Source organism: Mus musculus, chromosome 16 (genome assembly GCF_000001635.26).
Source record: "Mus musculus strain C57BL/6J chromosome 16, GRCm38.p6 C57BL/6J".
NCBI classification, from domain to species: domain Eukaryota; kingdom Metazoa; phylum Chordata; class Mammalia; order Rodentia; family Muridae; genus Mus; species Mus musculus.
The window spans coordinates 4,611,490-4,626,379 of NC_000082.6; the positions used below are offsets into that span (position 1 = coordinate 4,611,490).

The 14,890-nt window shown below is 50.0% G+C and overlaps 2 protein-coding genes across 6 annotated transcripts in view; one reads left to right on the forward strand and one right to left on the reverse strand.

Moving 5' to 3' along the window:
• Glis2 (GLIS family zinc finger 2) overlaps window positions 1-13,652 on the forward strand; it is a 30,822-nt gene extending 17,170 nt beyond the window's left edge. For 2 of the 5 annotated variants that reach the window (NM_031184.3, XM_006522768.4), the window contains exons 5-7: window positions 44-177; window positions 262-380; window positions 1,897-4,468. In NM_031184.3, coding sequence (NP_112461.2) covers window positions 44-177; window positions 262-380; window positions 1,897-2,687 — 1,044 coding nt within the window. In that variant the 3' untranslated portion in view covers window positions 2,688-4,468. Of the gene's footprint in view, window positions 1-43; window positions 178-261; window positions 381-512; window positions 758-1,896; window positions 4,469-10,119; window positions 10,218-12,980 lie in introns of those variants that run through there. The other 3 variants (XM_011246050.2, XM_011246048.3, XM_011246049.2) reach the window with 3 other exon arrangements.
• Window positions 4,977-13,457, reverse strand: Pam16 (presequence translocase-asssociated motor 16 homolog (S. cerevisiae)). The gene is made up of 5 exons (NM_025571.1): window positions 13,362-13,457; window positions 6,430-6,514; window positions 5,637-5,773; window positions 5,324-5,389; window positions 4,977-5,144 (listed from the first exon to the last, which is right to left on the reverse strand). Exons 1-5 carry the CDS (start codon window positions 13,362-13,364, stop codon window positions 5,058-5,060), a joined length of 378 nt encoding a protein of 125 aa, NP_079847.1. The 5' UTR covers window positions 13,365-13,457; the 3' UTR covers window positions 4,977-5,057.
• Window positions 13,653-14,890: the final 1,238 nt, after the last annotated feature.

Consider the following 14,890-nt stretch of genomic DNA (forward strand, 5'->3'; position numbering starts at 1 on the left):
GGCAGCACCCTACTTGGGCTCAGAACCCTGCCTGGCCCCACAGTGTAACCAGCTCTTTGAGCTCCTCCAAGACCTGGTTGACCATGTCAACGACCATCATGTCAAGCCTGAACAGGATGCTCGATACTGCTGTCATTGGGAGGGCTGCGCCCGCCATGGCCGTGGCTTCAATGCCAGGTGAGGAAGCAGGGTGAGGGCAGGAAGTGAGGGGCTGGGTTCCCACTGAGCTGAGTGTGCCCCCCTGGGCTCTTCCTGGAGCAGGTACAAGATGCTCATTCACATCCGGACACACACCAACGAGAAGCCGCACCGATGCCCCACCTGTAACAAGAGCTTCTCCCGCCTGGAGAACCTGAAGATCCACAACCGCTCCCACACAGGTGAGCCTCTTGTGGAGGGGCAGGGGACTGCAGGGAGGGCCTGGAAAGAGGAACAAATCTCATTGTTCACACCCTGCTCCCCTTGTTTGAGATAGGGTTTCTTGTAGCCCTGACTGGCTTCTAACTCTGTAGGCATTGATGACCATGGACTGACAATATTCCTGCCTTCGTCTCCAAGTGTTGGGATTACAGGCATGGCTTTCACATCACCTTGATGTCACTTGCTGGGGTCCACACCTTACAAGGACATGCTCATCTGACACCACCTTAGGGTAGACAGACTGGGCCTGCTCCTCCTCACTGTTCCCTGAGCCCTGCAGAACCACACACACCATCTTAAGTTACTCAAGTACTACATTAAAAGGAGAAAAGCTGGGCACGGTAGCATATACCTTTAATCTCAGTATTTGGGAGTCAGAGGCAGGAGGCAGGAGGATCTCTGCGAGTTCAAGGCCTGCCTGGTCTATATAGCAAGTTCCAGGCCAGCCAGGGATACACAGAGAAATCCTGTCTCAAAAAGCTCAAAAAAACCCAAACCAAACCAAAAAACAAAACAAAACAAAACAAAAAAACCACAAAATTTAAAAAAGCAGTATGAGATAGGTGAAATTAATTATAACTGTATTCTATGAAACCCAATATATAAATATGCATGCGAATGTGTGTGTGTGTGTGTGTGTGTATGTGTGTGCGCGCGCACATTTAAATAATGCCAGCAGACCTAGGAATGGAGATGAATGTCTGTACTCCCAAATGATTGGGAACTTGAAACAGGAGTATCAACACAATGACACCCTATCTTAAAAACAGAAAAACAAGCTGGGCGTGGTGGCGCACGCCTTTAATCCCAGCACTCGGGAGGCAGAGGCAGGTGGATTTCTGAGTTCGAAGCCAGCCTGGTCTACAAAGTGAGTTCCAGGACAGCCAGGGCTACACAGAGAAACCCTGTCTTGGAAGAAAAAAAAAAGAAAACAAAAAAAAAACCCAAAAAAAACAGAAAAAGAAACAATGACCAAAACAAGAGATCTAGCAGGTGTTAGCCTCACAGCATCTCCTTGTGGACCCAGCTCCATTTCCAAGGCTGAGTAGCTCCAGATGGCTCCCGTCCTGGCCAGCATAGTGACTCTGTGACCTAAGTCATGCATGGTGCACTGTAATCCCAGCACTCGGGAGGCAGGCGGATGTCTGAGTTTGAGGCTAGTCTGATCTACAGATCCGGTTCTAGGATAGCCAGGGCTACACAGAGAAACCATGTCTTCAGAAAGAAAACTGTGAGCCATTCTGAGTAAGTCCACACAAGAAAGCCAAGCAGCCGGTGGACCTTACCTGTATGGACACACTCTTCAAGGTCAGGTTCTGCCTACAGCAAAGGACCTGAAGGGTGCACAGCCAGGAGGCCCACGCATAGCTGCAGCTGTTGGGTCAGCCTGCTTCAGGAGCTCTGGGCCTGGGAGAGGCAAGAGAATAGTGGAAAGATCTGTCAGTTGCCAGCACTCAGTGCAACCCATCCTTATAGGTGAGAAGCCCTACGTCTGCCCCTATGAGGGCTGCAACAAGCGTTACTCCAACTCCAGTGACCGCTTCAAGCACACCCGTACCCACTACGTAGACAAGCCCTACTACTGCAAGATGCCCGGCTGTCACAAGCGTTACACGGACCCCAGTTCACTGCGCAAACACATCAAGGCCCATGGCCACTTTGTGTCACATGAGCAGCAGGAGCTCCTGCAGCTGCGCCCACCCCCTAAACCACCACTGCCCACTCCTGACAGTGGCTCCTATGTCAGCGGGGCTCAGATCATCATCCCGAACCCTGCTGCCCTTTTTGGAGGCCCCAGTCTGCCTGGCCTGCCATTACCTCTACCTCCTGGCCCCCTTGACCTCAGTGCTCTGGCCTGTGGCAATGGTGGAGGTGGGGGTGGGGGTATTGGCCCTGGGCTGCCAGGCTCTGTTCTGCCCCTCAATCTGGCCAAGAACCCGCTGTTGCCCTCACCCTTTGGGGCTGGTGGACTAGGCCTGCCTGTGGTTTCTCTCCTGGGTGGCTCTGCCGGTAGCAAGGCCGAGGGGGAGAAGGGTCGTGGGTCAGTACCTGCCAGGGTCCTGGGCCTGGAAGATCACAAGACGCCCCTGGAAAGGACGGAGCGCAGCCGCTCCCGGCCAAGCCCTGATGGACTCCCTTTGCTCCCAGGCACTGTACTGGACCTGTCCACAGGCAACTCAGCAGCCAGCAGTCCAGAGGTGTTAACTCCTGGCTGGGTGGTCATTCCACCAGGGTCTGTGCTGCTCAAACCAGCTGTGGTAAACTGAAACTGGGCAACCCATCTACCAGCTGTGACAGCCCAGCCACCTACCGTGGGCTCATCCCCCGACGAACAGAAACTCTTCTGCGAAATAGCAATAATATCCTACTGCCCCAGGGCCAAGCTGCAGCCCCAGACAAGCTGGGTGGCAAGGTGGCAAGGATGGTGCTAGAAGGTCTGTGCTGGCCTCCTGGCTCCAAAGTGAGGACTTGGCTTGGACCTGCTGTCCAAGAAGAGCCATTCTCTTGGGTGCTAAGGCCTCAATCACTTCCATTTCCCTAGTCTGTAGTCTGGGTGAGGCCTTTGCCTGTCCTCCCAGGACGCTCAGTCCTGCCTCTTGCTCTGGTGCGTTCCTCTCTATGGCCACCCTGGCTGGGCAGGGTTCCAGTCCTCCCTGCCTTACCTACTTGTCAGCTAGGAGCCCCCAGTGATCATAGATAGGCCCACACTTGGGAATTCCTTAGACCCCTTTCCCTCTGGTCCACCTCTAGAGGGAGAGCAAGACAGACACTGCTGCCTTCTCCTGCCTGCTGCTATGACAAGGTGCTTCTCTGCTTGCTTAGCAGAGAAGCCTGCTCTGCCAGCACTTCTCTTTCCTGCCAGAGGGTTGGCAATACTTTCCAAAGAGGAGGGGTAGCTGACCACTCAACCTTCTCCTTGGGGATGTGCAGGCAGGTACAAGGGTCACTGTGCTGACCTGGCCCGGCTTGGCCTGGCCTGAGCAGTGTTACTCTGCAGAAGCTTATAAGGCACTAGTCTACACCACGTGGGCTCTCAAGCTTGGGACACAGCTACAGGTTTGGGGGCACCAAGTAATGGGATGCAGGGAAGAAGACTCATTGGAAAGGCGCTTTCTAGAAAGCACTGACTGAAGCCCCTGAGTGTTAAGGGAGGCTAGGCAGCCAAGCACAGCATTAGCTTGGGAAAAAGCTAGCTAGAGAAAGGCCTGGCCATCTGGCAGGGTTCTTTCCTGACTCTAGTTGAACCCTTTTCTTGGTGCTGCCTCTCTTGCCCATGAGCTCTGCCCAAGCCAGCGACCCCAGGGCTTGTGCAACAAACCAAGGACATTGGAGGACTGTGTGCTCCATAGCTCCAAAAGGCTAGCTGCCCCAGCTTGGGCTTCTTGCTGTCCCCTGTACTATGCTGCAGTGGCTAAGCCCCTCATGTCCCCATCTGTAGAACAAGAGAGCTGCTGAGGTGCTAGTGGGTCCTTGGCTCTGTGGTTCCTCTGAGCAGTTCTGTCTAGTCTTTTTCTCAGACTGCCTTTCTGTTTCAGAAGGGTCACCCTTCCCTAACCTACCTGACTGCTGGCCTTAGAACCCCAGCCCTGATGGGGCTCGGCTGTGCTGGCTCTCCTTGATGGGGCTGTGAGCAAGTTAAGGAGCTGGTCTCCTACCTTTGGGTCTGCCTAGGATCCAAGCAACTCCTGGCTCTATTAGGGTCCTAGGCCTTAAGTCCCTGGCTGGGGGATTTGGTTTGAGACTCAAGCCAAGGAGAAGAACAGAGCACTGGACATTAGCTCAGCATGTGACTCAAGTGATAGACCAGGCTCAGAAGGGCTGGTTACTTCCTGTCAGTTTGTTGCACATTCCAGGATTCAGTATTTTAACAGGTTCTAAGTGCCTTTCTCTTGTAGTGTATGGTTTTCCTCCTTCTGGCTCCATGGCTGTTAGCATAGAGTTTAAAAAAAGAGAGATAAGCTAATGACTATAACAATATATTCCTCCATGGGAGAGGAAGTTTATACAGAAACAATAAAGTGAGTTGCAAAGATGGTTTCTGCACGTGCCAGGGCTGGGACACCTGCTTTTGTTCGTGCCTGGTTGTTGACCTCCCAACTAGAGCTCCCGAAAGCCGTCTGGAGCTTTCACCTCAGCCTACCACAGGCCACCTTCATTGTGAAAGTGATCCGAAGGCCTCCTATGTGGGACTAGAAGGGTAGGTAGTAAGGGACAAGTGGGTAGAGGTTATTCTGAAGGTCACATCACAAGGTTCAGGTCTTGGTCTGTCACTGCCTGCTGGTCAACACCTTGGTCCAAAGCAAGAGGCAAACCAAAGCTGCTTCCCAGCTACACATAAACATTCTGACCAATCTACTGAGCAATATCCAATCCTAGCTGGAAGTTCCGGGGCTAGTACTTGTTTATCCCTAGGGAAGGCAGGGACAGACCCTTAGGTTCTCAGGACTGTGGTAGGATACATAGGTGGGAACAAGTAGCTGTAAAGGCTACCTCCTGATTCCATCACAGCCCAAAGTAGGCAGTGAGTGAGCAAACCTTCTCAAACAGGAACATATGCAGTGGAGAAACACGCAAAAGACATTTATTACTAGGCTATAAATTATGAGGCAATGGCTGGGGTGTGGAGAGCCCAGCAGTCACGTTTTGGGCTTCTGCCCTTTCTCTCTGTCTTCCTGGGCTTGTATTCGGAGTTCCTCATCTAGACGTTCCTTTGCACGGACAACCTGAGGAGGAAGAGGGAGATCAGGTTCTGACAGTCTGCTCTTTGCCTGACTGGAGGACACCTCCCGCCCCCCACCACCAGAGGACAGTGGACTTAAATGATTAAAACAGCCTTAATAGCACCCCAGGGTAGGAGGGGAAATATGTGGCATCCTTCCTCAGAGAGTTAAGGAACACTCACCTTTGACTGCAGGTAGAAAGAGCCACCCACGGACTTATCATTCACTTTAAATAGGTGTTCATAATTCTGCCAGGAGATGAGACAGTGCACATTAGTCTCTGAGACATTAGGAAGGCCTGACCTCTGATCTGTGTCATGCAGGAAGCTGGTGTGACCACAAGGATTCAGAGGGACAGGTGGCTGCCATGTTTCTTTAGTTGTTCTGCCTGGGGCTTTTCAAGCTCCCACTGGCTGTGGTCAGCACTTGCACACTTGCCCTCCCTCTTCTGCCTGCCGGTGGACCACCACCCCATCACAGATATAGGGGCCTCACCTTCTGGACCTCCTCGGGGCTCAGCTTGGAGACGTTGAGAATCTGCTGGGCTTCCTGGAGGCTGAGGCCAGAGAGATTGGATGCAGCTGCAGACTGGTGCCCAGCACGCCCTCGAGCGTCAGCGGCTGCCTGGCTGGCTGTGGATACACGGGTGACTGCTTAGCCCTTTGGTGGCCCAGAACTTTCCCCAAGCCTTCTAAGTGACATGAAAGAAACAATCGGCCCAGGAGTGGCAAACACTCCACACTGAATGGTAGATATGGCCAGACTATGCTTTTGGTCCCCCAATGTAGACTGCAAGACAATTTACTCCTCTTCCTTCCCTCACTCCTTGTCCCAGAGGCCTAGCAAATGTGGAGCTTTAAGCTACCCTGGGGATTAGAGTGAAGCTACGGGCAGGGGAGGGGCAATAGCTGGTGTGTGGAGCCTCCACAATTGCCTGGCCAGTGCCTAGACTATCTCATAGAACTTGAACTTTGCAGCCAGTCAGTCTGTGTTGGGATTACTCAGCTTCTTGAAGGCAGCCAGATGTGACTCTTACTTTATTTACCAAAATGGGCCGCCAAAGGGCTGCTCACCTTGGACACTCTAGCCAGGCCTAACTGGAAGTTAACTTTTCCTATGCATAGGAAACTATCAAAGTCTGGCACTGCCTCCTACCACGGGAAAGTTCTCCAGGTCACCCAAGCCACAGAACTCTACCCAAAAGAGATCCCTTTATTCACAACTGACACAACACGTGGGAAATCTAAACTGGTAAGGTTCCCAAGCACACAAGGAAATAGAGGCTTACCTGCAAACTCCTGCCTCAGGGCCCTGGCAAAGGCTCTGCCCACCACCTGCACACCCATCACAATGATCTGGGCCAGGTACTTGGCCTGTGGGCAAAAGAGGCACCTTGTAGATGGCTACTGAGCAGAGAATCTATGGACTAGCTCTTCTAAGCATCCTTTCTTTGGTGGCTCCAGACACTCACACTGGAGTTCACAGAGGCAGACTGGCTTCCCTCGGCCTCCAGGAAAAGGCTGGATGGGATGAAGACATTATTTTTGGGAAGAAACTTTTTCTCGAGAACCAACAGTCCAGACTGCCACCAGCTTAGTCCAAGGCCACTGATGGCTCTCCTGTACTTGTGAAATTGTCTGGCCCAGCTTTTATATCACCAGGGAAAACAGATCCATCCTAACTCTCGCAAGACTATTCAAGTCCTATGACTTGAAATCCGTCTATGAATATAACAACAACAAAAATCACTAAAGGTCTGTGTGTGGTACCGCATGCCTATAATCCTAGCATCGGGGAGGCTGAGGCAGAGTGATCATGAGACTGGACTTCATAGTAAAACCTTGTCAAATGGGGGCCAAGAAGATGGTTCAGCAATTAAAAGTGCTTGCTCATGTAAACATAAGGACTCGAGTTCAGATCCCAGTATCTGTAATAAGCCAGGAATGGTCTTGCCCTGTGTGTACCTGTTATCCAAGCACCGAGTAGGGTGGAAGCAAGAGGACCATTGGGGCTTCCTAGCCAAAAACAAGTGTTTCAGTTCAGAGAGAGAGACCCTGTCTCAAAGGAAAAAGGTGGAGAGTGATAAAAAAAAGCACACCTAACACCACTGTGCATGCAGCCATGCACAGGTGTGCATACACACACACACACACACACCCCGCTATACAAAGGGGCGGGGAGAGCTAAGGGTCCACAAAGCTCAAGAGAGAAGAGCTTACAAAGGAATTCAGTAATACAGTAAGGTAGGAACCCAGCAATTGGAAGAATACAGTCATGTGTTAAGCTACTGGGTTCACAGGTCTATTCAGTCAGTTTGCTTTGGACAAAGATGCATGGGACCCAATTCCTGCTTTCAGAGCAAGCTGTACACCCACCGTTGAAGCAGAAAAATCAACTCCCATATGGCATTGCCACCCAGATCCCAATACTATGTAAATCAAAGTACCATGAAGGCCCTAGGGAGACTTGACCAGCAGCAGTTTAATGAGGGAATAATCAACAATGGGGCAGAAGTTCTAGGGGAAGACAGCATTTCTCGTAGACTGGGTCTTGAGGTGCAGGTGGAGCCATGTCACTGAGCCACAAGTGAAGCAGGCAGGTCTAGGATTAGACACCCTGGGAACATCCTAGGCTGGAAAACCACCGAAGGGAGGATGGATTTGTGGAGAACCAGTAAGCTTTTTATTGTGAAACAAATATTTGTAGCCAGTATTCATAAAACTGGATCCCACACGGGGCTGGAGCGATGACTCGGCAGTTAAGAGCACTGACTGCCCTTCCAGGGGTCCTGTGTTCAATTCCCAGGAACCACGTGGTGGCTCACAACCATCTGTAATGGGATCTGATGCCCTCTTCTGGTGCGTCTGAAGACAGCCTGTAGTGTACTCACATACATAAAATATTCTTTTTATAAAAAGTTACACATGGATTAAAAACACACACAACTGGATGCCATGTCTGTGAAGTGATATAAAGGGACAAGCCGAGGACTTAAAAAAAAAATGCTCACTGCCCTAGCAGTGCTCATGTGGCACAGCTGAAAGATTGGACCTTTCTTCCTAGTACATCCCTGTGGCTAATTTTCTCAGTCAACAAGTATTGACTGAGCTTGTGTAGCAGGTACTGTGTCAAACACATTCTAGTGCCTGTGCCATTTAACCCCAAGAACTTAAGAGGTTTACTGGAACCAGTGAGAGGGCTGGGATAGCTCAAGTCCTATTACCCATAGCGCCTTACTCCAAAGGGATAACAAGGTGGCCTTGCATCAAGACTCAGACTCTAGAATTCGCCTTTCTGGCTTCTAGGCTCTGTCCTTTCTTTAGCAAGCAGATATAATTATGGGTCATTAGGGAAACCTCACAGTAGATTGGAATTTTATAAGCCCTACCTTCCATATGAGAAAGCATGGCCCAGAGAAGTCCCTTCTGTGATCAAAGACAGGCATGGGGTTGGGCAGCTGTGGCACGGATCAGGAGTAACAAGGCGCTTGCTGACTGGTAATCTCACTTGACTTGTGCCTTGCTCACTTAGAACCACTGCCAAGTAGGACAGGAAGCTTTGAGATGGAATTTGGTTTCTGACTGGCTCTAGAGGGCTCCTGGATCTACAACCCCCCTCAGGAGATCTCACATCACAGCAAGTCTGCCCTTTTTGTTGCCACACATCCATCCCAGGGCCCTGGAAGCAATGATGTACTTTTCTGATAAGGTCCATGACTACTGTTAAATAATGTTAAGAACTGAGGCTGAGCAGGGCAGTGGTGGCGCACGCCTTTGATCCCACCACTTGGGAGGCAGAGGCAGGGGGATCTCTGTGAGTTTCGAGGCCAGCCTGGTCTACAGAGTTGAGTTTCAAAACAGCCAGGGCTGCACAGAGAAACCCTATCTCGAAAAAAACAAAAACAAAACAAAAAAAAGAACTGAGGCTGGCCAGCATGATAGTGCACACCTTTAATCCAAGCACTGCGGAGGCAAAGGCAGGTGGATCTCTCAGTCCAGTGACAGCTCCGGTCTACATAGCAAGTTCCAGGATGGCCAGAACTATATAAACACTCAGAAAGATCTCTATGCAGAGTAACAAAAACAATAAAACAAGCTATAACTTCAGAACCCCACTCCACCCTCAAACACTTCAAGCCTAGAAGCTATTAGAGAAGGCAAAATGCCTGCAGAGGTCCACCAGCCACCAGGGATTTGCAGACAGAACTACCCATGTTTGAGATGTTCTCTGGAGGTTGGCAGACTGATAGAGCATTTATGTAGGCCATCATTGAGATTATCTCCTGTACCCATCCCAGCTTCCTACCCTGGTCAAATTCTCAACCCCTATGTGCCTCAGTTTCTTGACAGCACAAGTGGCTATCAGAGATTGATGTTTAGCATGAAGCCTAAATGACACAGCAGGTAACCAGCAAGTATTGGTCTTCACCTGTTATTATTCTGTTTTAATAAAAGTTTTTTAAGGCGTGGTGGTGCATGCCTTTAATCCCAGCACTTGGGAGGCAGAGGCAGGCGGATTTCTGAGTTCGGTTCTACAGAGTGAGTTTCAGGACAGCCAGGGCTACACAGAGAAACCCTGTCTGGAAAAAACAAAAAAAAAAACAAAAAAAAAAAAAAGTTTTTCAGTGGTCAGGCAGTTAGCCTGGTGGTTCATGCCTTAATCCCAGTACTCAGGAGGCAGAGGTAGGACAGCCACAAGTTCAAGGTCACCTCAGTATACATAGTGAATTCCAGCAAGGGTTATATAAGGAGACCCTGCTTGTTTTTAAAAGAAAGGAAGGAAGGAAGGAAGGAAGGAAGGAAGGAAGGAAGGAAGGAAGGGAAAAGAAAGAAGAAAAGAACAAAACCACAATTTCTTCCAGTCAGGCCCTTTGGTACCTCAGAGGTAAAATCTACACAATGGTCTTCTAGGAGCAATGAAGAAGGGAAAGGAGCCAAAAAGAGGCTGAACCCACTGGAATCCTTCCTTTGCTTTGTAGCCTTGGACAAATTACTCAACTTTTCTGAACCACATCTTAAAACTGCAACGTGAGGAGAATAATATCTGCAGGAGAGGTGTAAAGCCTTGGACTGCCAGGTAAGGAGGGTCCTAGAGTCAGAGCTCCAGTTGGCTTTGCTCTCAAACAGTACCTGCTTGGTGCTCATGGTCGGGGAGTCGATGCTTTGCTCACAGCTGGAGACTTCCCGTGCAGAGCTCTACCAGCTATAGCCCACTCCAAGGGTATTCAAACAGCCATAACTAAGGCCCCTCTAAGAAGGCCTCTAAATAACTCACTGACAAGCCTGCCAGCTCAACTGGTGGGTAACTTCAGACCAAGCAGTAACTGAGGGCAGGCAACATAGACAGGACTCCGACCCTGAAACCTGCCATTAGCAACACGCTACTGTGGGGCAGAGGACGGTGACATCAGACAGAGAACTGCCAAGGTAGTAGCAAAGTTGAGAACCCCGATAAAACTTAAAATGGAGAATGGCAGGAGTTCAGACTAGCTCCTGATCAGGTTCCCGTCCTGGAGCACACGACCATGACACTCCACTAAGGGGACCATGACAACCAGTCACATAGCATGGAACTTACAGTTCTCTTGCTAACGAGTTATCTAGGGATTCCTTACCAATGAGCTTTTCTTCCTGGGTATCCCTTCCTGCAAAAGGTATTTTAATCTCTGGTTCACCCCGAGTAAGTCGCATGCATCTTCACCATTAACAAAGCAGTTTGGACAAGCAAGAACTGTCACCTTCATCAAGGACCACCATGAGGGTGGAAGGTGGGGGCTGTGTCCTACAGAGCAGTGCCTAGTGCCTAAGTCTCCTGCAGAAGCTCTTTCAGCACTCCTGGCACTACCCTGAGCTAAGCTGGATTCCCCACACCTTAGGGCTCATCGCAGGCCCTGTTCTAACTCTCTCTCTCTCTTTTTTTTAAGATTTATTTACTATATGTAAGTACACTGTAGCTGTCGTCAGACACCCCAGAAGAGGGAACCAGATCTCATTATGAGTGGTTGTGAGCCACCATGTGGTTGCTGGGATTTGAACTCAGGACCTTCAGAAGAGCAGTTAGTGCTCTTAACTGCTGAGCCATCTCTCCAGCCCCTGTTATCAACTCTTTGAGGTTCCCAGTGATGTCTGGGTGCACAGGAGTTTGAGAACCACAGCCATCCTCTCAGCCCCCACTGTCTATCACCTTTATCAACATGATCCCCCCATCTTAGACTGTATTTCACCTCTCCTGAGCAGTATGTTGGTGACCCAAGAACCTGGCACCCCACCATCAAGAAGTAAAGCAGGAGGTTTATCCCTCAGTTTACCCCAAGTATCCTTCTAATACCCCAGTGGCAAGGTGGAAATGCAGACCACCACATTTCATTTCCCAACTGGGAAGCAATATGGCACAAAGAACCTCAACAAGGGTGGTGAGCAGGGATCCCAAAAATGATGCTTAAGTCATGGAAGTGCACTAGGAGGGCCCTAGCTTTCAGGTCTGTGTACAGTGTTCCTCCAGTGCACAGTGGCAGGCCTTACAAATAGTTACTGGTGTCCCAGCTAGACAGGAGGAAGGTGGGCACTACAATGGCATTTATGACAGTGTTTCTGGGTCCCTACTGGCCTGAACAGCACATATCTGAAAGAACATGATTGTTCATGAATCAACACTTTAATCAAGTCACTCTTAGCTCTGTTTGGTCAAAGCTACAGTCTCATACAGTCCACTCCCCAGGCAGGATTTCTGTATGCCTCCAATGCTGAGGAAAGGCTCTGGCGGGGGCCCAGTTCTTGCACAGTGCCCCACCTCTGATGCACTGCACTGACCTCCTTCCTATCTAGACACTGTCAGAGACTCAACACTGCCAAGGCATGGTGGTAGTAGTGTCCTTGGGAAGCGGAGGCAGGAGGGTTTGAGTTATAAAGCATGACAGTACCCCAACCCAAACCTGGGCCATTCCTAAGGACCTGACAAAATTAGACATAATCGGACTCCCAGGGGTAATCTTCTAGGCTCCTCTTACCTCACCTTCCAACAGTACTTTCTCATCCTCTTTTGGATGAGAAATCCATCTGGGGATGGATTTAAGGCCTTTTACCTGTGGTGGGCAAGCACTGCAACACTGAGCTATACTCTCAGCCCTATGTACTAAAGTTGCCCTGGAACTCACAAATTCCTGATCTTCCTGGCCCAGCCTTTCAAGTGCTGGGTTTACAAGTATAAGCCTTACACGAGCAGCTGAGGTAAGTTCAAGGTGGAATGTGGAGAATGCACGCTAAAGACCGAGTTCCACGAGGAACCAACAAAGGTTCTTACTAAATGGCAGCGACCTAATTACAAGGAATAATATAGTGGCAAATGTTTAGTCTCAGAACAGAACACGAACAAAGCTGGGGCCAAACTGACTCTTGTGGGAAAGATGAGCTTGGAAAAGTCAAATTCTCTGAGCTTCAAATCCCTTAAATTAAAATGGGGACGATTGAGAAGGCTTAAATGACAATCTACATAAAGCTTCAGCTCCAGACAACGCATTGTGAGCGGTTAACTACTACCTACTTTCCCATGGTCAAGGAAGATGCTCCCAGCTGGGTGAGATGGCGCACACCTTTACTGCCAGCCCTTGGGAGCCAGAGGCAGAGACAAAAGGATCTCAGTGAGTTTAAAGCCAGCTTGAGCACATAGGGCGTTCCGGGCGAGCCACACTATCTATATACATAGTGGTACTTAGTCTCAAACAAACAGATAAATAGGCTTCCCTAACCTTCCAATCACTTAGGGGCAAATCTCAAGAACCTGCGGGCAACTTTCAGGTGCCAATGGTGCCAAAACGCTCAGCCTTTCTGGTTTCAATTCTAGCAAGTCTCAGGTCTACCACTTCCTTGGATGAGCCAACTGTCAAACGCGGTTAAAAGCCAAGCGACACAACACCAATATCGCCGAGTCCTGCCACTCAGGAGCCGGCCCAGTCAACGACCGTCTCCTCCCACTGCCCACAGCGGACCGCGCACGCCGAGGCAGGGAACGCACAGGCCGGGATTGGCCGGGAGCTTTCCGCCAACCGAGCCTCGATTCCCCGGTCCGCGGTCGTCACTGCCCGGGCACCAACGACCGACCGGGCGCCACGCTACAGACTCTGCTTCCTGTGAGGAACCCGGGGGGCTCACGGCATCAGGACCAGAGCCCGCTGCTGGACTCCGATTTGACCTCCCTTCCCGAACACCCCATCCCGGGCCTCACCATGGCGGACGCTCCACTTTAGGGGGACGGGTGCCGCTTCCCGACCCAGTGGGACCAGCTCAAGGGTTGCTGGTGGGTCAGAGGTCAAGGGAGACCGGAGAGCGCGTGCGCAAGGACGCGACGCGTTTCCAGAGGCGTGACTCTCGCGGCACCGCGCATGTGGGCGGAGCCTGCCTCGGGGCCAGAGGACCAGTGGGCGGCCCCAGACTTGGTGCAGTTTGGTGGCCTTCCCTTCATTTTCCCAAAACACTTAGGAAGAAGCTATCATATGAAATAAACCAGAGTATAATAGGGTTGGATGTTAAAATCGCTAGAATATTTAAGAGAACCAGGTATTTCAAAATAGGATTTATTTCACATTGCCCCTTCTGGTGAAGCTCTTTCCTAGACGCCTGAGGAACTGTTTCTGCCCATGTTCAGTCAACTTTGTAATCTAATGCCATCTCCTCAGTGAGGGCCACCAAGTCCCCTACTACAGTGGCATGCCCAGCACGCTGTCCTGATTTCAAAGGTCTGAGGTGTCCTTTAAACATCAGATGCTTAGTTTATTCTTTTCTGATTTTTGTTTGTTTTGTTTTTTTTGAGACAGGGTTTCTCTGTGTAACTCTGGCTGTCCTGGAACTCACTCTGTAGACCAGGCTGGCCTTGAATTCATTGCATTCTGCCTGTCTCTGCCTCCTGAGTGCTGGTATCAAAAGGCGTGCGCCACCACTGCCCAGCTGCTTCTGGAATCTTTATGCCAGGTTTGGTCTCTAGTCAAGCTTCTTTGCTTGGTTTGCAAAGGCTTCTCGTCAAGTCCTCACAAGACCTTCTCTGGTCTGTGTGTCTGTGTGTTGGGACAGTTCCATCAAGACAGCCGTAATTCACACACCAAGCAGTTCCACCTTTTGGAGTGTACAGTTCAGTTTTGCCATGACCAACATCCAGATCAGACCAGTTCTTGCCCAGCAGCCACGCACGTCCCTACTTTGAAATCTACTCATCTGTACTTTGTGTCTGGGTTTCTCCTCAACAGTCCACAGACTCAGAATCGGAACAACACATGGTCTTGTGACTCCATTATCATTTCATGCTTCCTTTTTTCCCCTTAGTTCTCAATTTGTGCATCTTAACTCCTTTGGCAAATTTCTACCTCCAGAAATATTTACATTGTGATATATAACAGTACCAAAACTACAGTTATGAAGTAGCAATGAAAGTATTTTTTATGATTGGGGTTCACAACATGAGGAACTGTATCAAAGGGCTGCAGCATTAGGAAGGATGAGAGACACTGCTCTATGACATAATTCTTCTTTTTTTTTTTAACATTTATTATCATTGCTATGTCTCCTACTAGAGTAGGCACTCACAGTGAGCAGGACATTTATGCCTTTACTCCTAGCTATCAAGCACCGGGACGGCTGCCTGGCATGGGTACTCATGTATGTTTGGTGAATGGCCTTAAGTCAGATGCCTCTAGACTAGTGGTTCTCAACTCTCCTAACCCTTTAACATAGTTCCTCATGTTGTGGTGACCCCCAACTATA